The sequence below is a fragment of the Mangifera indica genome, chromosome 7 (assembly GCF_011075055.1).
Source record: "Mangifera indica cultivar Alphonso chromosome 7, CATAS_Mindica_2.1, whole genome shotgun sequence".
Classification (NCBI taxonomy): domain Eukaryota; kingdom Viridiplantae; phylum Streptophyta; class Magnoliopsida; order Sapindales; family Anacardiaceae; genus Mangifera; species Mangifera indica.
The window spans coordinates 4,482,044-4,508,328 of NC_058143.1; the positions used below are offsets into that span (position 1 = coordinate 4,482,044).

At 31.1% G+C, this 26,285-nt stretch overlaps 1 protein-coding gene across 1 annotated transcript; it reads right to left on the reverse strand.

Moving 5' to 3' along the window:
* Positions 1–12,588: 12,588 nt before the first annotated feature.
* On the reverse strand, positions 12,589–21,059 carry LOC123221387 (biotin synthase, mitochondrial-like). Its single transcript, XM_044644241.1, has 5 exons — positions 20,824–21,059; positions 20,118–20,297; positions 19,514–19,620; positions 13,309–13,514; positions 12,589–12,722 (listed from the first exon to the last, which is right to left on the reverse strand). The coding sequence occupies exons 1-5, from the start codon at positions 21,025–21,027 to the stop codon at positions 12,589–12,591; spliced, it is 831 nt and encodes a 276-aa protein (XP_044500176.1). The 5' UTR covers positions 21,028–21,059.
* Between the last annotated feature and the right edge of the window lie 5,226 nt (positions 21,060–26,285).

Genomic DNA, 26,285 nt, shown 5'->3' on the forward strand with positions numbered 1-26,285 from the left:
TCTCATACTTGTATTTACTAACTATAGGGGGCCTTTAGTGAGAAAAAAATAATGAGATGATAAATATTTTGTGGTTATAAATACTATATTTATAATTTTAACGACTAATTATGTATATTCTTGTTAAAACTAAACGAATTTATGCTTTCAATAACAAAATTTTAAATTTCTTACCATAAAACTTAAAAATCTGTCGTTATTGGTCTTATGGATATATAAAAGACTAGAGATGGACATGAACCGAACTGGCCCTGAACATTTCTCTGCTCGAGTTTAACTTGAATAAAAAATAATCTACCTAGAATTAAGCTAAAATTCGTTGAGTTGAAATTAAGGTTTGCTTGAGATTGACTTGAATAAAAATAGTTCGATTTGAATTATGACTCAAATCGATGGCTCGAATGCATTGTTTGAGTTTGTAGCTCATTAACAATGTCGATTTACCTAAATAATAGGTAAACAATATCGTTTTGTAAATTGGTTTTAGAAACTTTCAGGTTCGTTTAAAAAATTAATAAAAAATCTGAGAAGCATTACATGTTTTGAAAGGTGTTTCCGCTTCAGCAACTTTAAGTTATGCATTCTATCTTTTTCAATTAAGACTCCTAGTTAAAATCCCTTACTTGCATATCATCTTCTTTGTACTTTGATGTTGATAGTCGTCTGCTCATTGGTGTCTTAGGTCATCTCTTGTAACACTTAGGGGTCGTTTGGTTAGAGTGTTTTAAAGATTACCTTGGTAATCTATTTTTTATTACTTACATTATCTCGTTTGATTTGTTAGTAATAAAAGATTGCAGTAAGTTTCTATTACCAATACTGACATGACAAGTAATATATGTGGTAATCTGATTACCACCTTTACCTTAGGTATTAAAATATTACAAAGTTAATCTTGATTTTATTATAATAATATTATTATTTATTAATTTTTAAGACAAAAATAAATTTATTTTTAATTAATATAACAAATAATAAAAAAATATTTATATTCAAAGGCATTTAAGTAAAATAATTTACTAGTATTTTTTTTATTACTGTTAACCAAACACATTAATTTTTATGTCATCTATTTTTATCAAATTTTATGAAACGTAGTGATAATTTATACCCAATAATTTTCTTAGTAATCTATCTTCAAGGTTATCTCCCCAATTTTATAATAAAACATTACCTAAACCAAACGCCCCCTTATGTGTATCTCTCAAGTGCATAATAGTCATTTTGTATAATTATGATTAATGTACAATTGATTGAATGTTAAACAAATGATAAAATGTGAATTTAGAGTGATAGACAACCATGCATGAGGTAGTCATGCCTGTGTGTCAGTTGCTATGTCAGTTGGATATGTTCTAATATTTATAAAGTCGTGACGTCTTGTGCTACATTCAGCCCCTTCATTATAAGCATGACTTTGACTTTTCCCAGCGTCCTGACTTGGAACATTGTACATGTTCTGATCAAACCTAGAGAATTTATCACCATCATCCTCCTCTTCATTAACCTCTACTTCATAACCCTCATCCACGACGTTATCATTATTATCATCACCATAATTCCCACCAAACTCTTGGAAACTTTATGGATGATTCTCCCTTTCTTCCTTATGAACATATTCAGCTTGTTGATTGCCCCTTTCATCAATTGGACTTTTGTTAACATAGAGTTTGGTTGATCCTCGTAAACTTCTTGCTTTAACCATGAATAACTTCAGATCATCATCGTCTACCATATCCATTAGACCCTCATCACCTAGGGTAAATATGTGCATATTTGATTGCCTTCGATTGAGTCTTAGACTATAACTTGTTCTCGCAATGAATCCTTCAAAATCAATACTTGTGTTAACACATATCTTTCTCTTACTCTTGTCAACATATCTTGTCACATTATCATCACCTTCAATCCATTGCTCTCCATAAAGAATCTTAAATATAGCTTTTTCTATCTTGACTAAAAATAAACCTAAAAACATAAAAACGCCTGTGTTTAGGCAAAGTTTATGTGTTGTGAACAGTACTCATTGGTGAACAGTATCTTTCGGAAAAAAATAACTCTAAAATGAAAAATATGACAATTATCTTGCACAAACAACCAATGCTCTTGTACCAAACTGATGCATAACACCATGCATGAGCAATAAATCCAAAAGGGGTGAGCTAGAAAATATTATTCACTCCAAATTGCATTACTTTACAATTTCTTCAAATTAGGCCTTAAATGCAAACCAATGCAACCAAGCTTCATACACATATATTTATAACACATTAAACTATCATATCATCAAATGATGTATAAATTATGATCGAGGCAAGACAATCAAAAATGGAAGAAGATGGTAGCGGTAATTTTGTAATTTTTATGTAACTCTCTGCTAAGATAAAGAAAACAGTACACAGATTGAAATGGCATCAAATTGGAACATAAGCATAGCCAAGGCATAAAGGATAAATCCACCAACCTAGGAACTCCACCACCACTTCCTAAACACCAGAGGATGGACAAAAGAATTGAGAGGAATAAAAACTACGTTTAAATAGACATAAAAATAAAATTCAGGAGGTTGGCGTTAATGCCAACCTGTTCTTCATCTGATTTTTATCTAAACCTGAATTTTTATATTTTTTAACTATCAATACAATATTAAACAATATTATAACAATTTTAAACAATAAACAATATAAAATCACAATATTAAACAGTGTATCAACATAAAATCACAACAAAAATTATTTTTGAGCTACATGGGACTTGGGTAAATTATTATTGAGCTAAGTTCAAGCTTGAGCTTGTTATTGCATAGCTGAATGAGTTTGCGAGCTTACGACTCGGCTAAAATGAAATATCAATACACCTTTAGAAGTTGAAAATATTGTATTTACACCACAAAAATCTTACACTATGATTTTAAATGTTATTGATAAATATATTAGTTTTGAAGTTTAACAATAATTTGACTAGTTGAGTTAGTTTTGAAGTTTAATGGTAAGTTAGAGCTCGAGTCAAAAACTTCCAAGCTCTAGTTAGACCTAAATGTGATTGAGTAGAGCTTGAACCAATCAATACTTTGTTTGATTGTGGCTCTATGTTCACCTACTTTGATTGAGTAACTTTGTATTTAATATTTAAGCTTATTTTAAACTTATTCCAATTCAAACGTGAAACAAATTAACAAATACTATTTAAACACAACATCAACATAAGTTAACACTATATTTTTGGGGTCTTACAGGGCTTAGGCTTGAGCAACCTTTGTTCAAGCCTAAGCTTGAGAAATTAATGAATAAATTTTTTTGTTTAGGTAAGCCAAAGACCCAAATTCTATTCTTTCCAAAGAGGATTTTCTTATGAGTTGAACAATTAAGTTTCAAGCTTGCTTGACCCAATCAACGTGCCTAATCATATCAAAAGATAATGATTATAATAATTATTTATCAAAAGATAGTATAATATAAAAAAATTAAGATCAAAATGGTACTATATCAATAGATACAGAGAATGATATATCCAAAAGATACAAATTCCTTATAGGAATATGATCACATAATGCAAAATATGTGACCACAATATTGTGGAAAATCAAACTGAAAAATGTTATTATAAAAAAAAAAACAATATTATGTATACATATTTTTGGTATATAATTTAAGTACATAGACAATATGTCACTATGTAATTGACTATTACTTTATCTTTGATTTATAATTATCAAATCATATAATGACACATTATTTGTATATCTAAATTGTTTATTAAAATATGTATGCATAATTTTATTATAACAAAAGTTCGTGATTTGTTAAACCCATTTACAAAATATAAATAGTTTAAGAGGTCTTGTTTGATATTTGAATTAGTAAAATAGTTCCCATTAGATAGACATAAACATGAAACTAAAATGCTTAAACTAGAACTATTTTCAAACATAAAAGTTTATGGCATAGTCAAATTTGGGGATTGAGTTGCCAAGGAAGCCAATACGATGCCTATTGTTGATATATACAAGTGTATTTTTCTACTAGTTTATTAGATGAAAATATTGAGTCAATAGTCAAAGTAGTTATAATTAACAAGTCTATTTATTATTATAATATTGTAGATGGAACCCCTAGGAGGGATTTGACACCTAAGAAAATTAATTGCATGAAGTTTGATGAGGCATCAACGATAAATAATACAATCAAGGTGGTGTTATAAAAGCGCTTCAAAGTTTTAGAAACGCTCTTATCATAGCAGTCTTGTATCCAAAAAACTTCTTATATAAACACATTCAGACATCTTTTCTAGAATCTCATCTTTGTCTTTGAGGCTTGAGTATATCATCTAATTAAAATATCTTTGAATTGGCTATAGACAGTAAAAAAACAATCTTTCTCTCATCCTTCTTTGAAAGATTTTGTATGGCCGAATTAAATTTAAATATCTTTGAATTAAATTAAAAAATATATTTACAGAATGATAGTTTTTCAAAATATCTTTGTCTCTTCTTTCTTTGAAAGGTGTTATATAGCCGAATTAAATTTGGATTCTCCATTCTTCGAATGAATACAATATTGTCTCTACTTATTAATTTAACTATTAAAACTTAAAAGTGAAAACACAGTGTTGTCAATAAACTTTATAGAGATAAAAAAACCCTAATCTAACCATATAAATTTTCTTCTAAATCAATTCTTATGATTAGAGAAAACTGTGAAACCATGGATATTACAAGAATTGACTATAAACTAAAGAAGACGACCAATATTAATTTAGAATAATACGAAGGCATTATGTAAACAACATTTATATAAATTATGCATAATATTTATATGTAGACAAATAGAGCATACATGATAAACCAACTTGGAGTAGAATCTTAAAAATCAAATACATTAACGAAACACTTATTTTAATAGCAAAAGCTGATTGATTGAGCAATTCGGCACCTCATGCATCACTTTGTTATGGGACATTGATTGGATTATTCGGAACGTTACTATGATTGTCAGGTGGCGAGGGGCTTCCTGGAACACCGATTTTAATAGAGTAATTAATTCCATTAATCATGTAGCCATGTGCTGCTGCCGCCTTCTCTTCTACAAAAATCATCGAAATTATTGCTTTGTTATCAGTTGAATCATTTATCTTGCATAATTATGAATATACTCATGAATTTATTTTACACAAAGAGACATTAATAGAAGGAAATTAATATAATGAAATGGGCTCACTTGTTTGTGGTGATTCCACAAGCGTAAGCATAGACTCACTCACAATGTGCAAATCCATTGTTTTAAATTAAATGAACTAATTAAAGAAAATATATGAATTTGAAGAGAAATATATAAAGAAGATTGACTCACTGGTTTTTGCTGCTTCTGCAAAAGGAAAAATCGTTGAAGAGAAGAGGAGAATTAAAAGCAAGGTTACCAGAAAGTACGCAGATGGGAACTTGCCAGCCATTTTTATTGATTGTGCTTGAGAATATGGTATATTGATTATATAGACATATTTATAGCAAATTAGAGATGTTAAGGTGCCAATTTTCCCGGAAAAAGTTTTTTCTATGCATGTAATTTTGTCGAATCACTTTGAAAGTGTTGTGCGGTGCAATAACTTTGAAAATTATTTCCAATTTTCAATAACTTTGAAAAGTATTTCCAATTTCGTAGTTTAAACTTTAGTAAAATTCCATATTTGAGATTTTCTTTTTCACTTTGATGACTTACTAATTGAAATAATATTTTTTACAAATCAATTTTCTCATATATTACTAGAAAATAAATTAATTAACATAAGAGTCGAAGAGTACATTTTTAAAAATTATTAAGTTAGTGGGGGCTTCAACCCCCACTCAACTCCCTGTGGCTTAGTCTCTGCTAGGGTTAAGAGCAAATTACATGATTGGAGTTGAAATCACTAGGTATCCGATTATAAATTCTGGTTTCTATCTGAATTGACAAATATTGGATATACTTTAGTTGAAATTTTGGCGGAACTAGTAGGGTCTTGGTCTAATTTTAATTCATCTCTCTAAGAAATCAAAGTTGACCCATGAATTCTTGAGTATCCTACACAACGCTATTTTTTTAATTTCTAACTAAACAAAACAATGTGGTTTTGTGGATCACAAAATGATGGTGTTTGATGCGACTACTAAGCCACCATTTTATTGACTGCCATTCAATTATTCCTTCCCCAAATTTTTATGTGACCTATCTTGATATTTTTCTGCCCTAATCTTTCAGTTGTCCTACTGTCTTACCAGTTTTAACACTTTTTTCTTAATCTACCATTAAAATATAAATTGTGTAAAGTGAGACAGACTTTTAAAAAAAAAAAAAAATAGAAATCCGAGAGTCTGTTGTGAGGAACTTCAAGTACTACAAGAGGTATATTTGATTCAGTGTTCTACATTTTCTTTTCAAAAAATTGCCGTATTTGTAGAACTCATAATACAGATTTCTTAATACTACAGAGAGACCACAGTACAGATCAACATGTTTAAAATTCAATAATATTGGTGGAATTAAACGCCACCAAATAAATATGTGAAAATTCAATGAAAAGATAAACACTAAAACTTGTCAATAGGGTAGAGAATAGTTCTCTATTTGCATATTGTTCACGATAATGACCATAGAGAATTCATCATATATGAATTCCTTGCATGATGTGTACACGCATCTGGGAAATTTCCCATGGAAAATAGAATAAATTTTTATTAGTTCTTATAAATGAATTTCGTTTTCCTTCGTATATAAAAACTCGTTAATGGAAAGTTTTCAATTTCCCTCTAACACGTTAGTTAAAATGGCCCTTTTATTATAAAATTTTAATTACCATTTATAAGGTTTTCATTTTTAGTCACCCCAAAAAAAAAAAGGGTAGGGTGGTGGTTAGTTAAAAACGCATTTAATTCGCATATTATTAAACATGTATTTTGCAGGTTTCTATACTGAATGAATATTTTATTATTAAACACGTCGTTTTGATACCTAAGTCTAAAGCATGAAAATATTTTTTAATTTTGAACTAATTGCCATATTGTCATTAAAAAAAACTCATTTTTTTTTTTTTCAAATTTCTAACCTTTTTATTCATCACATCAAGTTCATATTTATAAAAGCAGTACACAGTTTTTCACATAATTCTTTTTACACTAGATTGAATTTTTCTTTTTGTCCAGCTCAATTTTTCATCTTCGTTATTCTCCGAATATGTAAACTTTCATTGTCTTTTCCTTTGTTGTTTATAGTTTCGTCATGTTTAAAATTCTTTTAATATTTAATATATGAGTTGATTTGAGGCATCAATCATTCATTAATCTTGTTGTATATTCGCCTAATTTTGCAATGATTAAATATGATGTATTATGTTACATTAGCTTTAATAACTAATTAAATACTCCATATACAAATTTTTATATCTATTTCAACCACTGATTTCATGAAAAGTGTTAAAACTATAATTAATATTGTTGTATTTTTAGAAATATATTATTAAAAATATGTCATATTAAACCCGTATATGCGTGTTTTGAATTTTTCCCATATCCGAGTTTTATGACTATTTTCTTATAAACATATTTTTTACTATTCATTGTATCATACCGGTATAATTCTCATACTTGTATTTACTAACTATAGGGAGCCTTTAGTGAGAAAAAATTAATGAGATGATAAATATTTTGTTGTTATAAATACTATATTTATAATTTTAACGACTAATTATGTATATTCTTGTTAAAACTAAACGAATTTATATTTTCAATAACAAAATTTTAAATTTCTTACTATAAAACTTAAAAATCTGTCGTTATTGGTCTTATGGATATATAAAAGACTAGAGATGGACATGAACCGAACTGACCCTGAACATCTCTCTGCTCGAGTTTAACTTGAATAAAAAATAATCTATCTAGAATTCAGCTAAAATTCGTCGAGTTGAAATTAAGGTTTGCTTGAGATTGACTCGAATAAAAATAGTTCGATTTGAATTATGACTCAAATCGATGGCTCGAATGCATTGTTTAATAAAAAATCTTAGAAGCATTACATGTTTTGAAATGTGTTTTCGCTTCAGCAACTTTAAGTTATGCATTCTATCTTTTTAAATTAAGACTCCTAGTTAAAATCCCTTACTTGCATATCATCTTCTTTGTACTTTGATGTTGATAGTCGTCTCCTCATTGGTGTCTTAGGTCATCTCTTGTAACACTTAGGGGTCATTTGGTTGGCGTGTTTTAAAGATTACCTTGATAATTTATCTTTTATTACTTACATTACCTTTTTTTGTTTGTCAGTAATAATAGATTATAACAATTTTTTATTACCAATACTGACATGACAGATAATATAGGTGGTAATTTGATTACCATATTTACCTTAGGTATTAAAAGATAGCCAAGTTAATATTGATTTTATTATAATAATATTATTATTTATTAATTTTTAAGGCAAAAATAAATTTTTTTTTAATTAATATAACAAATAATAAAAAAATATTTAAAAATAATAATATTCAAGGGCATTTAAGTAAAATAATTTACTAGTATTATTTTATTACTGTTAACCAAACACATTAATTATTTATATCATCCATTTTTACCAAATTTTATGAAACGTAGTAATAATTTATATTCAGTTTTTTTGTCAGTAATCTATCTTCAAGGTAATCTCTCTATTTTGGTAATAAAACATTATCCAAACCGAACACCCCCTTATGTGTGTCTCTCAAGCGCATAATAGTCATTTTGTATAATTATGATTAATGTATAATTGATTGAATGTTAAATAAATGATAAAATGTGAATTTAGAGTGATAGACAACCATGCATGAGGTAGCCATGCCTATGTGTCAGTTGCTATGTCAGTTGGATATGCTCCAATATTTATACACCCATGACGTCTTATGCTACATTCAGGCCCTCCATTATAAGCATGACTTTGACTTTTGTCAGCGTCCTGACTTGGAACATCGTACATGTTCTCATGAAACCTAGAGAATTTATCACCATCATCATCCTCATCATTAACTTCTACTTTATAATCCTCATCCACGTCGTTATGATTATTATCATCACCATAATTCCCACCAAACTCTTGGAAACTTTGTGGATGATTCTCCCTTTCTTCCTTATGAACATCTTTAGCTTGTTGATTACCCTTTTCATCAATTGGACTTTTGTTAACATAGAGTTTGATTGATCCTCGTAAACTTCTTGCTTTAACCATCAGAAACTTCAGATCATCATCGTCTACAATATCCATTAGACCAACATCACCTAAGGTAAATATGTGCATATTTGATTGCCTTTGATCAACTCTTAGATGATAACTTATTCTCGTAATGAATCCTTCAAAATCAATACTTGTGTTAACACACATCTGCTAATGTTTTATTTTGCCAAGTTTGAATATATATCAAAGATTCGGACCGATTTTCAGTCAAGAATTGCACAAGAACCATATAATAAACCATATACAAATCAACACACCAAATTTACTTGGTTTGGGTTCAAAAGATTGGAACCCTACATCCAAGGCAGAGGAATCCTCCAACAAATCCACTAATTAGTAAGAAAAATAGTACAACTTACAGATTAAGAAGCCAGTCTAGTAATATAGACACAAACAGAATTGAATCTAGCCTTGCCGACTCGAGTCCTTTCTAAACTCGAGTACCACAACAACCTTGTACACTGACTCAAGTGTTTAGATAGCTAGATCTAAGAAAATATAGTGGATTCATACATTTCTTATAAACCCTAGCAGAGAAGATATGAGGACCCAGAGAGAAAATAATATTCACGCCAAAGGCAACCTATTTTTCTTCTAAAGAAACAACCAACGTAAAATGCCTTTCCCTCTTTTCTTTCTCAAAACCAACTAATGGTTAATATCCATTAGTTAAAAAACTTAATCAAGCAAAGACAAAACTGCACCTGGACAATAACTATAGCCTAAACTTTTGCTCTTAATTACAAGATTGCCATTAGTTTTATGTCATAGATTCACAACATCCCTATCTTATTCCCATCAACATATCTTGTCACAATATCATCACCTTCAATCCATTGCTCTCCATAAAGAATCTTAAATTTAGCTTTTTCCATCTTAACTAAAAATAAACCTAAAAACATCTGTGTTTTGGCAAAATATATGTGCTGTAAACAGTACTCACTGGTGAACAGTATCTCTCGATAAAAAATAATAACTCCAAAATAAAAAAAATCACAGTTAGCTTGCACAAACAACCAATGCTCTAGTACCAAACTGATGCATAACACCATGCATGAGCAATAAATCCAAAAGGGGTGAGCTAGAAAATATTATTCACTCCAGATTGCACTACTTTACAATTTCTTCAAATTAGGCCTCAAATGCAAACCAATGTAGCCAAGCTTCATACACATATATTTATAACGCATTAAACTATCATATCATCAAATGATGTACAAATTATGATCAAGGCAAGGCAATAAAAAATGGAAGAAAATGGTAGTAGCAATTTTGTAATTTTTATACAACTCCCTACTAAGATAAAGAAAATAGTACGCAGATTGAAATGACATGAAATTGGAACATAAGCATAATCAAGGCATAAAGGATAAATCCACCAACCTAGGAACTCTATCACCACTTCCTAAACAAGAGGATGGATAAAGGAATTGAGAGGAATATAAACTATGTTTAAATAGACATAAAAAAAAAAAAAATTCAATGGGTAGGCGTTAATACCAACCTGTTCTTCATCTGATTTTTATCTAGACCTGAATTTTTATATTTTTTAACCATCAATGCAATATTAAACAATATTATAACAACTTTAAACAATAAAACAGCATGAAATCACAATATTAAATAGTCTAATAATATAAAATCATAACAAAATTATATTTTACATGAAGTCATAAACATGAATCTACCATACATTATCTGATTTTCAAATGTTCATTAAAAAAACACATTAAAATATGAGCTTGAATCAAGACTGAGTTGAATGTGAATGATTTTGCTGTGAAATCTTTGCAAAGGATGTTAATTCCCTAAGTAAATTGACAATTTTCGTCTCTCCCTTCCTTATGTCAAAGTTGAATTATTTATAATGGCTTTCCCATGGGTTTTATTGTTCAATCACAGGTGTAATCTCTGTTGAAGAAATTTTTTTCATGCTACAGAGATTTCGTCTCTTACTGGAAGTAAGGACAAAGAGAGAGATAATATTCTCTTTTTCTGCATAAGTTATATTAACAGGGTATTTAAGGGAAATGAATTACTATTATGGTATTTTTGTTTAGGGTTTTAGATGAATGACATATCTGTACACACGATTAAAAAAAGGGTAAAAAAATTCAATATCCCATTTGTTATTATATTGTTGTAGATGGAGCCCCTTGAATAGATTTGACACCTCAGAAAATTTTTTCCATGAAGTTTGATGAGACATCAAGAATAAAGAATACAATCAGGGTAGGTTATAAAAGAGCTTCAAAGTTTTAGAAACGCTCTTATCATAGCTTTCAAATATCTGAAAAACTTCCTATATAGACACCTTCTTACAACTTCCTTAGAATCTTATCTATCTTTCAGGTTTGAGTATATCCTCTAACAAAAATATCTTTGAATTGGTTATTAACTATGGAAAGACAAACTTTCGCTCGTGTTTCTTTGAATGGTTTTGTATGGCAGAATTAAATTTAAATATCTTAGAATTAAATTTAAAAACATTTGTATAGAATGATAGTTTTTCAAAATATCTTTAACTCATCTTTCTTTGAAAGGTTTTGTATCGCGGAATTAAATTTGGATCTTCCATTCTTTGAATGAATACAATATTGTCATTACTTTTTAATTTAACCATCGAAACGTAATCATGAAAAAGTAGTCTTGTCAATAAACCTCATACATGATACTTTATAGAGAAAAAATACCCAGATCTAACAATATAGATTTTCTTCTGAATTGATTCTTATGATAAGAGGAAAATGTGAAACCATTGATATTACATGAATTGGCTATAAACTAAAGAGGACGACCGATATTAATTAAGAAAAATACGAAGACATTGCGTGAACAACATTTATATAAATTATGTATAATATTTGTATGTAGACAGAAATAGCACACATGATGAACCGAATACAAGGAAACACTTATTTTAATAACAAAAGCTGATCGATTGAGCAACTCGCCACCTCATGCATCACTTTGTTATGGGTTATTGATAGCACCGAGACCGTGATTGTCAGGTGGTGAGGGGCTTCCTATAACGCCGACTTTAATAGAGTAATTCATTCTATTAATCATGTGGCCATGTGCTGCTGCCGTCTTCTCTTCTACAAAAATTATCAAAATTATTGCTTTGTTATCAGTTGAATCATTTATCTTGCATAATTATGAATATACACATGAATTTATTTTATACAAAGAGATATTAATTGATGGAAATTAATATAAACAAATGGGCTCACTTGTTTGTGGTGATTCCAACAAGCGTAAGCGTAGACTCACTCACAATGTACAAATCCATTGTTTTAAATTAATAAACTAATTAAAGAAAATATATGAGTTTGAAGAGAAATATATATAGAAGATTGACTCACTGGTTTTTGCTGCTTCCGCAAACGGAAGAATCGTTGAAGGGAACACTCTCTAGATGAGTTGGGAGAGTTGCCAAAGTATGCAACAAACCAACTCGGTCTTCCTCTGCCTCCCCAAGGCCTATTATTCCTCCCGTTAACAACATTTAAAAGTGACCTCAATATTCAAATTTGCTTTATCAAAGAAAAGATCCAATTTATCATTGAAGAAAAAGAAAGCAGCGAGGTTTTCCAGGAGTCACCCTAGTGTTAAAACAGAAGACATGAAATTGATAAGCCAAAGTACCAAATGACACATGTTCAATTCAACACGATTGTTAAAAAACAAATTAATGATACAGATCATATCTTTTCACGTTAGGAAAACAGCATGGAAAGCCATCATGATGGCAGATTTGAAATAGTAAAAAAAAAAAGTTTATTTTCTTAATTTTTACATCAAGTGGCAAGTGATGTAAACCCAATTAAGGGAATATAAGAAATTTTATCATACAATAGTGTGGCACCAATAATTTTAATCGAGGACCTTTTGTCCAAAAAGTTGCCAGGCAAGTCAAACAAGACTGTCCAACATAAACATGGATCTTTCCTTTTTCATTTTTTGCCACTGGTGGACTTTCCTATACTCCCTATTCAATCCAGATGATACAGCCAGATAAAAAAATCTGTGCATACCAATTTTAAGAAGAAACCAAATTCAACTTTTAGTACCAAATCACCTGAACAGACATTAATCCCAGCTTCACGGACATGTTTAAGGGTTTCCAAGCGTTCATCATAACTTCTTGTAGTGATAATATTCGGATAATATTCTCTGGAGGTATCAAGGTTATGGTTATATGCTGTAAGGCCTGCTTTCTTGAGTTCTAAAGCCTGCTGCTTCTCCAGCATGCCTAATGTACAACATACCTCCATCCCCATTTCCCTGGTACATGGCAGATTCAGAAGACAGATTTTCCATTAGATGAACAAAATAGAAACCCTAACACAGGTTAATTGAAATGTCAGAATTTCACAGCACCAAAAAAATCGAAAGGACATCTGTGCATTATAGTCCTTTCAATTTGGGAAGGAAAAAAAAAATCATGATCAACAAAATTGACATAAAAAACTCAATTGAAAATGCAGTAAATATAAATCAGCGGTGCCAGCCCACAGACATTTGCTGAACAGAAAGGTTTAACAGCTGCAGAGCATATGTTATAAGTTGACTGGAAATACTTGGCAATATTTTTTAGCTCTTTTTTATTATTAACATAGTGAAATTTTACTCAACACATGTGTGGAATATGGCTTAAAACGTATTAAGGAGAGTTTGGTCATTATAGGACTTATTGGGGTTTATAATGTCATTCTGTACATTGAGGGCAGTCTGGTCTTTTCACTGAAATATAACCCTAACTATATTAAGGTTGAGCGCTCATTTGATTGAGTGTGAGTCGGCTCCCTGGTTTGCTCTACTCTGGTTTGCGATTAGGGTTTACTGTTCTGGTTCTTTGATTTAGTTGAGCCGAAGGAGAAATCTCTTTGTTTTCTCCGATTGTGTGTTTGTCTTGAGTCTGGTAGAAGGCTTGTTAGGAGGCATTATCTTGCGGTGTATTGTTATTGTGAGAGGTTAATCGGAGGGTATTCTGTAAGCTGTAATCGCTTATGTTCTATAGTGGATTCGACTAGAGACTTGTCTCTACCTTGGATGTAGGGTTTCAAATCGAAACCCGAACCAAGTATTTCTTGTGTTCTTTGTTCCTGCTTTTGTTGATTTCGTATTCTGGATTGTTCTGTTTGGTTGCTTGATAATCTGAATAATCTAAAAGGAATATTCTTAACAAACCTAATCAGTTCTAACAAGTGGTATTAGAGCCAGTTAGGGTTTTATGTTTTGAATGTTCTGGCGATCGATTTCTGGTGATATCTTTGAATCTTTGCTTTAATATATTCTTTCTGATATTACTAATCTTGCTTCTTGCCTAAAGATTGTAAAGTAAATTGTTAGGCAGGAAGAATGGGTTCAACCAGAATCGATGTCGATAAATTTGATGGCAAAGGCGATTTCAACATGTGGAAAAAGAAGATGTATGCGGTACTAGTGCATCAGAAATGTGCGAAGGCATTGGGAAAACCATCTGAGTTCCCAGAAGGTATGACTGATGTTGAAATAGCTGAGGTAATGGAAACAGCCTATAGTCTATTAATTTTGCATCTGTCTGATAATGTGTTGCGGAAAATTGATGATGCTGATACTGCTGCAAAAATATGGTTAAAACTTGAATCCCTATATATGACTAAATCATTGATAAACAAAATATATTTGAAAGAACAGTTGTTTGGTTTTAAAATGGACCCCTCTAAGTCTTTAGATGATAATCTTGATGAGTTTCACAGAATTGTTATTGATCTGAACAGTATTGATGAAAAAATATCAGATGAAAATCAGGCAATAATAATTTTGAATGCTTTACCTGAATCTTTTAGGGATGTTAAGGCTGCTATAAAATATGGGAGAGATTCCTTGTCATTGGATGAAGTCTTAGGAGCCCTAAGGTCTAAAGACTTAGAAATAAAATTTGAGAAGAAATCCATTGGGGAGGGTCTTCAGATTAGGGGCAGACAAGAAAAGAGGATTAATGCAACTAACAAGAAGACATCTAGGTCAAAATCTAAATTTAAGAAAACTTGCTGGTTATGTCATAAGGAGGGCCACTTTAAAAGAAATTGTCCAGAGAAAAGGAAGGTCCTTTCTAATAAAACTGAAAATCTAGAACTAGCAAATTTTCTTGAGGGGTATGAAAGTGCAGAAGTGTTAGTTCTTTCTGAAATAGGGTTAGATGAAGAGTGGGTAATGGACTCAGGTTGTACTTTTCATATGACTCCTAAGAAAGAATGGCTTACTGATTTAAAATACATAAATGGTGGGAAAGTTTTGATGGGGAATGATGACTCCTGTGATGTGATTGCTATTGGTAATGTCAAATTCCAAATGTTTGATGGTTCTATAAAAACTCTTGAAAATGTCAGGCTAGTGCCTAAGTTAAGAAGAAATCTGATTTCTCTTGGCTCACTTGATTTAAATGGTTTTTCATATAAATCTGAAAAAGGAGTTTTAAAAATCATGAAAGGTTCCTTAGTTGTAATGAAAGGAAAATTATCAAATGGGTTATATATATTAGATGGTAGTGTGGTGTCTGATAATATGCATTCTGCTCATGATAATTTTGATGAAACAATCTTGTGGCATAAAAGACTTGGGCATATTAGTATGGCAGGCTTGAATGAATTGTGTAAACAAAAACTTATTGATCAAAATAAGCTTTCTGATTTAAAGTTCTGTGAAAACTGTGTGCTTGGTAAATCCCATAAGTTAAAGTTTTTCACTGCCACATGTAGATCAAATGATATACTTGAGTATGTGCACTCTGACTTGTGGGGTTCTCCTCATGTTCCTGATTCATTATCTCATGCACACTATTTTATGACACTCATTGATGATTACTCTAGGAGAGTATGGGTTTATTTCCTAAAACAAAAAGATGAGGCTTTTGAGTGCTTTAAAGACTGGAAAAATCTAGTTGAAAATCAAACTAATAAGAAAATTAAAGTGCTTAGAACTGACAATGGCCTTGAATATTGCAACAAACATTTTTATGATTTTTGTAAGAAACATGGAATTCTTAGGCACAGAACATGTAGTGAAACCCCACAGCAAAATGGCTTGGCTGAGAGAATGAATAGGACTATCCTAAATAAGGTTAGATGTATTCTAGCTGATTCTGGATTAGACAAGAAATTTTGGGCTGAAGCTGTGGCAACTGCCTGCTATCTAATAAATAGGTCACCATCATCAGCAGTTGGTTTTAAGACTCCAATTGAAATATGGTCTAAAAGACCACCTTCCTTACATCACTTAAAACCTTTTGGATGTCTTGCCTATATACATGTTAGTCAAGGTAAGCTGAACCCAAGAGCTTTAAAGGCTGTCTTTCTAGGCTATCCCACAGGCACTAAAGGCTATAAACTATGGTTGTTAGAAGAGCATAAGTGTGTTGTGAGTAGAAATGTTACTTTTAATGAATTAAAATTCTACAAAGATCTTTTCTCTTCAGAAAGAAAAACTGGGCAGGTTCAGTTTGAGGTGGAGACACCTGGGTCTAGACATCATAGTGCTATAGAGTCTGCATCTCAGTCTATAGAGTCTGGTGAGGGACCTGATTTGGGTTTGGATTCAATTCGTACTTCAAAGTACGAAATCTCAGACTTGAATCAGCAACTCTCACCTCAGAGTCAAGTTCAGTGTCCTCATAGCCCAGGAGAACAAAATCTCTCTAACTATAAATTAGCTAGAGATAGGCCAAGAAGAGAAATAAGACCACCTTCTAGATATGCTCATGCTGATCTCATCTCTTATGCTTTCCAAATTGGAGACTTGATTGAGATGAGTGAACCCTTGAATTACACCCAAGCCTGTGAAAGTAAATATAGCTCAGATTGGTTAAGAGCAATGGAAAATGAAATAGAATCTCTGAAAAGGAATAACACCTGGACACTGGTTGATAGACCACTGAAGAAAAAGGTAATTGGATGTAAATGGGTCTTTAAAAGGAAGCCAGGTATTCCAGGAGTAGAACAGCCAAGATTTAAAGCAAGGGTAGTGGCAAAAGGCTTCTCACAAAGAGAAGGGATAGACTACCATGAAGTATTTTCCCCTGTTGTGAAGCATACCTCTATAAGACTCATATTATCAGCTGTTGTGTTATTTGATATGGAACTGGAACAGATGGATGTCACAACAACATTCCTGCATGGAAATTTGGAAGAACAAATTCTGATGGAGCAACCTGAAGGCTTTGTAAAACCTGGAGCTGAAAACAAAGTCTGCCTGTTTCACAAATCTCTGTATAGGCTAAAGCAGTCTCCTAGACAATGGTACAAGAGGTTTGATGAGTTTGTTCTATCTATTGGTTTTTTAAGATGCAATTATGACCATTGTGTGTATTATTTAAAGTCTGATGTTGGATGTTATGTTTACTTGCTATTATATGTTGATGATATGCTTCTAGCTTCCAAAGACATGTCTGCTTTGATAACCTTGAAACAAATGCTGAAAAGTGAATTTGTTATGAAAGATTTAGGGTCAGCAAAAAGAATATTAGGTATGGATATTGAAAGAGATAGAACAAAAAGATCTTTATTTTTATCACAAATAGGATACATTAAAAGGATATTAAGCATATATAATATGTCTGAATCTAAACCTGTTAGTATTCCTGTGGGTGCTCATTTTAGATTAAAATCTACTGTCAGTTTATCTACTACTGAATCTGAATTCATGAATAAAATACCCTATTCAAATGCAGTAGGTAGTTTGATGTATGCCATGATTGGTTCAAGACCTGATATTGCCTATGCTATTAGCTTAGTAAGTAGATTCATGAGCAATCCTTGCAAAGATCACTGGTATGCTGTAAAATGGTTAATGAAATATCTCAAAGGTACTGCAGACCTTGGGTTATTGTTCACATCTGATCCTACTAACAGTTTTCTTGTAAAAGGATTTTGTGATTCAGATTTTGCAGCTGATTTGGATAAAAGAAGGTCTTTAACTGGCTATATTTTCACCTATGGTGGAAATATTGTGAGCTGGAAATGCAACTTGCAGTCTATTGTGGCATTATCCACAACTGAAGTAGAGTATATTGCCTTAACAGAAGCTGTGAAGGAGGCTACGTGGCTGAAGGGAATCACATCTGAACTGGGTTTGAGTTCAGATATTCCTGTGATTTACAGTGATTCACAGAGTGCCATTCATCTTTCTAAAAACAGTGCATATCATGAGAGGACTAAGCATATTGATGTGAGACTTCATTTCATCAGAGATGTGTTGTCCAGCAAGCAAATATTGATTGAGAAAATCATGACTAGTGTGAATCCAGCAGATATTCTGACTAAAGCTGTTCCTGTGAGCAAGTTCAAGGAAGCCTTGAACTCTCTGAAAATCTGTCAAAAAAAAAAAAAAAAACTATGACAGAAATAAAACTGTAGAGAAGGTCTTCTAGTGGAATGCATTTCATCTCCAAATTTAAGCCAAGGTGGAGTTATGTGGAATATGGCTTAAAACGTATTAAGGAGAGTTTGGTCATTATAGGACTTATTGGGGTTTATAATGTCATTCTGTACATTGAGGGCAGTCTGGTCTTTTCACTGAAATGTAACCCTAACTATATTAAGGTTGAGCGCTCATTTGATTGAGTGTGAGTCGGCTCCCTGGTTTGCTCTGCTCTGGTTTGCGATTAGGGTTTACTGTTCTGGTTCTTTGATTTAGTTGAGCCGAAGGAGAAATCTCTTTGTTTTCTCCGATTGTGTGTTTGTCTTGAGTCTGGTAGAAGGCTTGTTAGGAGGCATTATCTTGCGGTGTATTGTTATCGTGAGAGGTTAATCGGAGGGTATTCTGTAAGCTGTAATCGCTTGTGTTCTATAGTGGATTCGACTAGAGACTTGTCTCTACCTTGGATGTAGGGTTTCAAATCGAAACCCGAACCAAGTATTTCTTGTGTTCTTTGTTCCTGCTTTTGTTGATTTCGTATTCTGGATTGTTCTGTTTGGTTGCTTGATAATCTGAATAATCTAAAAGGAATATTCTTAACAAACCTAATCAGTTCTAACAACATGGCTTTACGTTATGATCAGAAGTCCTTTCCAAATAGTTCCAAGACAAGAAGAAAATAAACATAAACAAATATGACAATAAGAAGAAAAGAGAACTCATATGGTATGAATACAGCCTGCTCACTCGTTTGATAAATTTGTGGTAATGTGTCTCCACAGTATGGTATAATGAACTCATTTATGTTAAAAAAGGTATTCAAGTACAACCAGATCTCAACTTCTTCTTTTACCAAAATAATTTTTTCTTAAATGTTGACTTGTTACCTTATTTCTTTCACATATTCAAGGATGTTGTTGAAATTGGTCTTCCTCCCTATTGTGTCTCTCCATGCAGCACCCATACAAAAACGTGTACTGCCAGCCTCCTTTGCCTAATAAAAGAAATAAAGATGTTGACACCATAGTTATAGCATTGCATAAAAATATGACACCATGGTTATAGCATTGTGTTACATGTAATACAATATGAATTTACCAATAGTCCATAGATATTTGAAAAAAAAACTAACTTGAGACTATAACAAACCAATCAGAGTCATTTTTCAGAAAAATATTCATTTGATCAATTTGTTCAAAACTTACACAGATTGTTTATGTTAGAGTAGAACTGGAATGATTAAATTGCTCTTTCACTGAACTCCATTGACTAATTAAAAAAAGTAATCTCTCTTAATTGATACTGTAAGTAACCAAGATAGCAAATAATTATCACTGTGAGGGGAAAAAAAACATAATACGTGCTGACACCTTAATTCAAGATCTCTTAGCAACGCAGCTGGGACACAAAGAGTGACTCAATACAACATAGAATAACATCAATCAATTATATTAAATAGTGTGATAAAAAGTAGTAAAATAAACTTCTTACTTTCTGTGCTGCCTGCATCACAGTTTCCTTAGTCATTAGCTTTTGTGCTTTTACTCCAGTGTTGTATCTTGAGGATTGAGGACAATACGAACAATCCTCACTACAGCCACCGGCCTTGATAGAGAGAAGAGTGCACTGCTGCACCTCCCTGAAGTTATGAGCGTGTCTGTGAACTTGAGCCTAAAATCAGAAACAGCCTCCAATTAACTCAAGAATTTTATAACCACTGTTGCATTGGAAGTCACATCATCAAACAAGAAACTTTTTAAGCAAACTAGAAAAATCTTGCACAGAACACCAAACTCATTAAGCTACCACTTGACTCTTAACAATTAGGCGACTTAAAGGTCTATTGGGTGGATTCAAGAGACCAGTAACCCTCGATACCGTAGGCCTTTTTGGAGCTAATTTGCCGTTCATACACGTGGAGACAATGTGTCAGTCCATGGATTTTCCTTCCTATTGATTAATTTTTCTAGAGGGTCCAAGGGCTCTCGCATATAAACACCCACAACCAAAATTAACTTTACCAATTAACCATAATTATCACACTGAGAAGTCTACACAATCTCAGAAACCAATAAAAAGATTAGCACACAGATAAATAACGGACTTCCAAACAAGAAACTAAACTATCAAAACACAGTTCTAAACATAACCCACAAAAACTAAAGCTGCAAACAGGAGATTAATAGTTGAAACTAACTCCATGGAAGAGGAGATCGAGAACAGGAGAGTCGTAAATGGACTTGATCTCATCTTTGGACCAGTCGTGTCTAGGGCCTTCTCTGATAGTTCTCTCAGATTCAACTGCAGCCGCTGAATAACACAAACGGGAAGAATGAAATGGGAATAATTTGGACGGTCTTAAGCTTCGTTGAGAAGTTAAAATGGAGCGAATCTGCAGCATTTTTGTTGGTTTAGTTTGAGAATTTTGTCGATGAAAACTGGGAACAAGAGAAGAAAGTTGAAGAGTAAAACTCAACTGCTTTCGCCACCAACCTTAGAGATTTATAGCCGCCAAAAGACTATTTCCATTCCAGGATTGCTAAATGAAAATTTTCCACTTTTTAACTTTCAAGATTCCCGAATGTCGTCTTCGCGAAAGAAAATGCCCATGGCATGGCTATTTTATTTTTTCCTTTTATGTTTGAATTCAATTATAATTTTTTAAAATATTATAGGTGTTATATAAAATTTTTAAGAATTTTTAAAATCAAAAAAAGTTCAAAAGTATTTTAAAATTTTAATATTTTTCAAATAATTTTAAAAATAATAATTATATTTTAAAAAAATTAAACAAAAATAATATTTTAAAATTAGTCAGAGTTTTAATAATTTCAAGAGTCTATTAAATAAATATTTAAATTAATAAGTTTATTTTAATAATTTGGTATTTAAATAAGTGTTAATGTGATTTTTGTAATTTTAATTAAAAGGTGAAATAATCAATTTTTAGTAAAATAAAATAGAATTTACTATCGTAAATAAATGATGGGTGAGAATTTTACTATTTAAAACTTAAAATGTGAAAATTATTTTGGGCAAGAAATAGTCATTTGGCCTTAGTAAATTTTCCCCCTTTTGTTTGAAGAAATTTATAGCCCTAGTCGTCCAGTAAAATCAGGAAAGAGGTCATTTTAATCCCAAAGATCAAACAAGGTGGTTAAATTTTGTTAAATGATGCAAGGTAATTTAGTCATTCTATACAGAGCTTAATAATGTATCCATAATTATTTGTATATGATAGATACAAAACATGTAAAAAATTATACATATTCTAATATGTGTCGAAAATTAGCATAGCACGATGAATATATTGTACAATATAATATATCTCATCAATATAGGTTGATACACTTTTTTAGAAAAATACTAATGTAATAAGGGTGTATATGAGAAATTATAAAATTTTAGAGATGTTTTTAATATTTTCTAAGATGATGATATATTAATCGATTGTTTTACTATTTTATTGTTATTATTTTAAAAAAAAATATGTTATAATATGATATGATATGCAATATATAATATAAAAATTAGATTTTTGATATACGATATAATACATAATTCAATTATTAAGAGTGGAAACAAAGTTTGCTGATTTTTTTTGTTTATAAAATTTTAATGCATTTTATGTTACATTTAATTAAATTATGGTTAGAAATTTTATAATGATACGGGTTTGGATAGGGTTATGAACGAGTTGAGCTACATGGGACTTGGGTAAATTATTATTGAGCTAAGTTCAAGCTTGAACTTGTTATTGCGTAGCTGAATGAGTTTGCGAGCTTACGACTCGGCTAAAATAAAATATCAATACACCTTTAGAAGTTGAAAATATTGTATTTACACCACAAAAATCTTACACCATGATTTTAAATGTTATTGATAAATATATTAGTTTTGAAGTTTAACAATAATTTGTCTAATTGAGTTAGTTTTGAAGTTTAATGGTAAGTTAGAGCTCGAGTCAAAAACTTCCAAGCTCTAGTTAAACCTAAATGTGATTGAGTAGAGCATGAACCAATCAATACTTTGTTTGATTGTGGCTCTACGTTCACCTACTTTGATTGAGTAACTTTGTATTTAATATTTAAGCTTATTTTAAACTTATTCCAATTCAAAAGTGAAACAAATTAACAAATACTATTTAAACACAACATCAACATAAGTTAACACTATATTTTTGGGGTCTTACAGGGCTTAGGCTTGAGCAACCTTTGTTCAAGCCTAAGCTTGAGAAATTAATGAATAAATTTTTTTGTTTAGGTAAGCCAAAATATAAATAGTTTAAGAGCTCTTGTTTGATATTTGAATTAGTAAAATAGTTCCCATTAGATAGACATAAACATGAAACTAAAATGCTTAAACTAGAACTATTTTCAAACATAAAAGTTTATGGCATTGTCAAATTTGGGGTTTGAGTTGCCAAGGAAGCCAATGCGATGCCTATTGTTGATATATACAACTGTATTTTCCTACTAGTTTATTAGATGAAAATATTGAGTCAATAGTCAAAGTAGTTATAACAAGTCTATTTATTATTATAATATTGTAGATGGAACCCCTAGGAGGGATTTGACACCTAAGAAAATTAATTGCATGAAGTTTGATGAGGCATCAACGATAAATAATAAAATCAAGGTGGTGTTATAAAAGCGCTTCAAAGTTTTAGAAACGCTCTTATCATAGCAGTCTAGTATCCAAAAAACTTCTTATATAAACACATTCAGACATCTTTTCTAGAATCTCATCTTTGTCTTTGAGGCTTGAGTATATCATCTAATTAAAATATCTTTGAATTGGCTATAGACAGTAAAAAAACAATCTTTCTCTCATCCTTCTTTGAAAGATTTTGTATGGCCAAATTAAATTTAAATATCTTTGAATTAAATTAAAAAATATATTTACAGAATGATAGTTTTTCAAAATATCATTGTCTCTTCTTTCTTTGAAAGGTGTTATACAGCCGAATTAAATTTGGATTCTCCATTCTTCGAATGAATACAATATTGTCTCTACTTATTAATTTAACTACTAAAACTTAATAGTGAAAACACAGTCTTGTCAATAAACTTTATAGAGATAAAAAAACCCTAATCTAACCATATAAATTTTCTTCTAAATCAATTCTTATGATTAGAGAAAACTGTGAAACCATTGATATTACAAGAATTGACTATAAACTAAAGAAGACGACCAATATTAATTTAGAATAATACGACGGCATTATGTAAACAACATTTATAAAAATTATGTATAATATTTATATGTAGACAAATATAGCATACATGATAAACCAACTTGGAGTAGAATCTTAAAAATCAAATACATTAACGAAACACTTATTTTAATAGCAAAAGCTGATTGATTGAGCAACTCGGCACCTCATGCATCACTTTGTTATGGGACATTGAGGGGATTATTCGGAACGTTACTATGATTGTCAGGTGGCGAGGGGCTTCCTGTAACACCGATTTTAATAGAGTAATTAATTCCATTAATCATGTGGCCATGTGCTGCTGCCGTCTTCTCTTCTACAAAAATCATCGAAATTATTGCTATGTTATCAGTTGAATCATTTATCTTGCATAATTATGAATATACTCATGAATTTATTTTACACAAAGAGACATTAATAGACGGAAATTAATATAATGAAATGGGCTCACTTGTTTGTGGTGATTCCACAAGCGTAAGCATAGACTCACTCACAATGTGCAAATCCATTGTTTTAAATTAAATGAACTAATTAAAGAAAATATATGAATTTGAAGAGAAATATATAAAGAAGATTGACTCACTGGTTTTTGCTGCTTCTGCAAAAGGAAAAATCGTTGAAGAGAAGAGGAGAATTAAAAGCAAGGTTACCAGAAAGTACGCAGATGGGAACTTGCCAGCCATTTTTATTGATTGTGCTTGAGAATATGGTATATTGATTATATAGACATATTTATAGCAAAGTAGAGATGTTAAGGTGCCAATTTTCCTGGAAAAAGTTTTTTCTATGCATGTAATTTTGTCGAATCACTTTGAAAGTGTTGTGCGGTGCAATAACTTTGAAAATTATTTCCAATTTTCAATAACTTTGAAAAGTATTTCCAATTTCGTAGTTTAAACTTTAGTAAAATTCCATATTTGAGATTTTCTTTTTCACTTTGATGACTTACTAATTGAAATAATATTTTTTACAAATCAATTTTCTCACATATTACTAGAAAATAAATTAATTAACATAAGAGTCGAAGAGTACATTTTTAAAAATTATTAAGTTAGTGGGGGCTTCAACCCCCACTCAACTCCCTGTGGCTTAGTCTCTGCTAGGGTGAAGAGCAAATTACAAGATTGGAGTTGAAATCACTAGGTATCCGATTATAAATTCTGGTTTCTATCTGAATTGACAAATATTGGATATACTTTAGTTGAAATTTTGGCGGAACTAGTAGGGTCTTGGTCTAATTTTAATTCATCTCTCTAAGAAATCAAAGTTGACCCATGAATTCTTGAGTATCCTACACAACGCTATTTTTTTAATTTCTAACTAAACAAAACAATGTGGTTTTGTGGATCACAAAATGATGGTGTTTGATGCGACTACTAAGCCACCATTTTATTGACTGCCATTCAATTATTCCTTCCCCAAATTTTTATGTGACCTATCTTGATATTTTTCTGCCCTAATCTTTCAGTTGTCCTACTGTCTTACCAGTTTTAACACTTTTTTCTTAATCTACCATTAGAATATAAATTGTGTAAAGTGAGACAGACTTTTAAAAAAAAAAATAAATAGAAATCCGAGAGTCTGTTGTGAGGAACTTCAAGTACTACAAGAGGTATATTTGATTCAGTGTTCCACATTTTCTTTTCAAAAAATTACCGTATTTGTATAACTCATAATACAGATTTCTTAATACTACAGAGAGACCACAGTACAGATCAACATGTTTAAAATTCAATAATATTGGTGGAATTAAACGCCACCAAATAAATATGTGAAAATTCAATGAAAGCATAAACACTAAAACTTGTCAATAGGGTAGAGAATAGTTCTCTATTTGCATATTGTTCACGATAATGACCATAAAGAATTCATCATATATGAATTCCTTGCATGATGTGTACACGCATCTGGGAAATTTCCCATGGAAAATAGAATAAATTTTTATTAGTTCATATAAATGAATTTCGTTTCCCTTCGTATATAAAAACTCGTTAATGGAAAGTTTTCAATTTCCCTCTAACACGTTAGTGAAAATGGCCCTTTTATTATAAAATTTTAATTACCATTTATAAGGTTTTCATTTTTAGTCACCCCAAAAAAAAAAAGGGCAGGGTGGTGGTTAGTTAAAAACGCATTTAATTCGCATATTATTAAACATGTATTTTGCAGGTTTCTATACTGAATGAATATTTTATTATTAAACACGTCGTTTTGATACCTAAGTCTAAAGCATGAAAATATTTTTTAATTTTCAACTAATTGCCATATTGTCATTAAAAAAAACCCATTTTTTTTTTCAAATTTCTAACCTTTTTATTCATCACATCAAGTTCATATTTATAACAGCAGTATACAGTTTTTCACATAATTCTTTTTACACTAGATTGAATTTTTCTTTTTGTCCAGCTCAATTTTTCATCTTCGTTATTCTCCGAATATGTAAA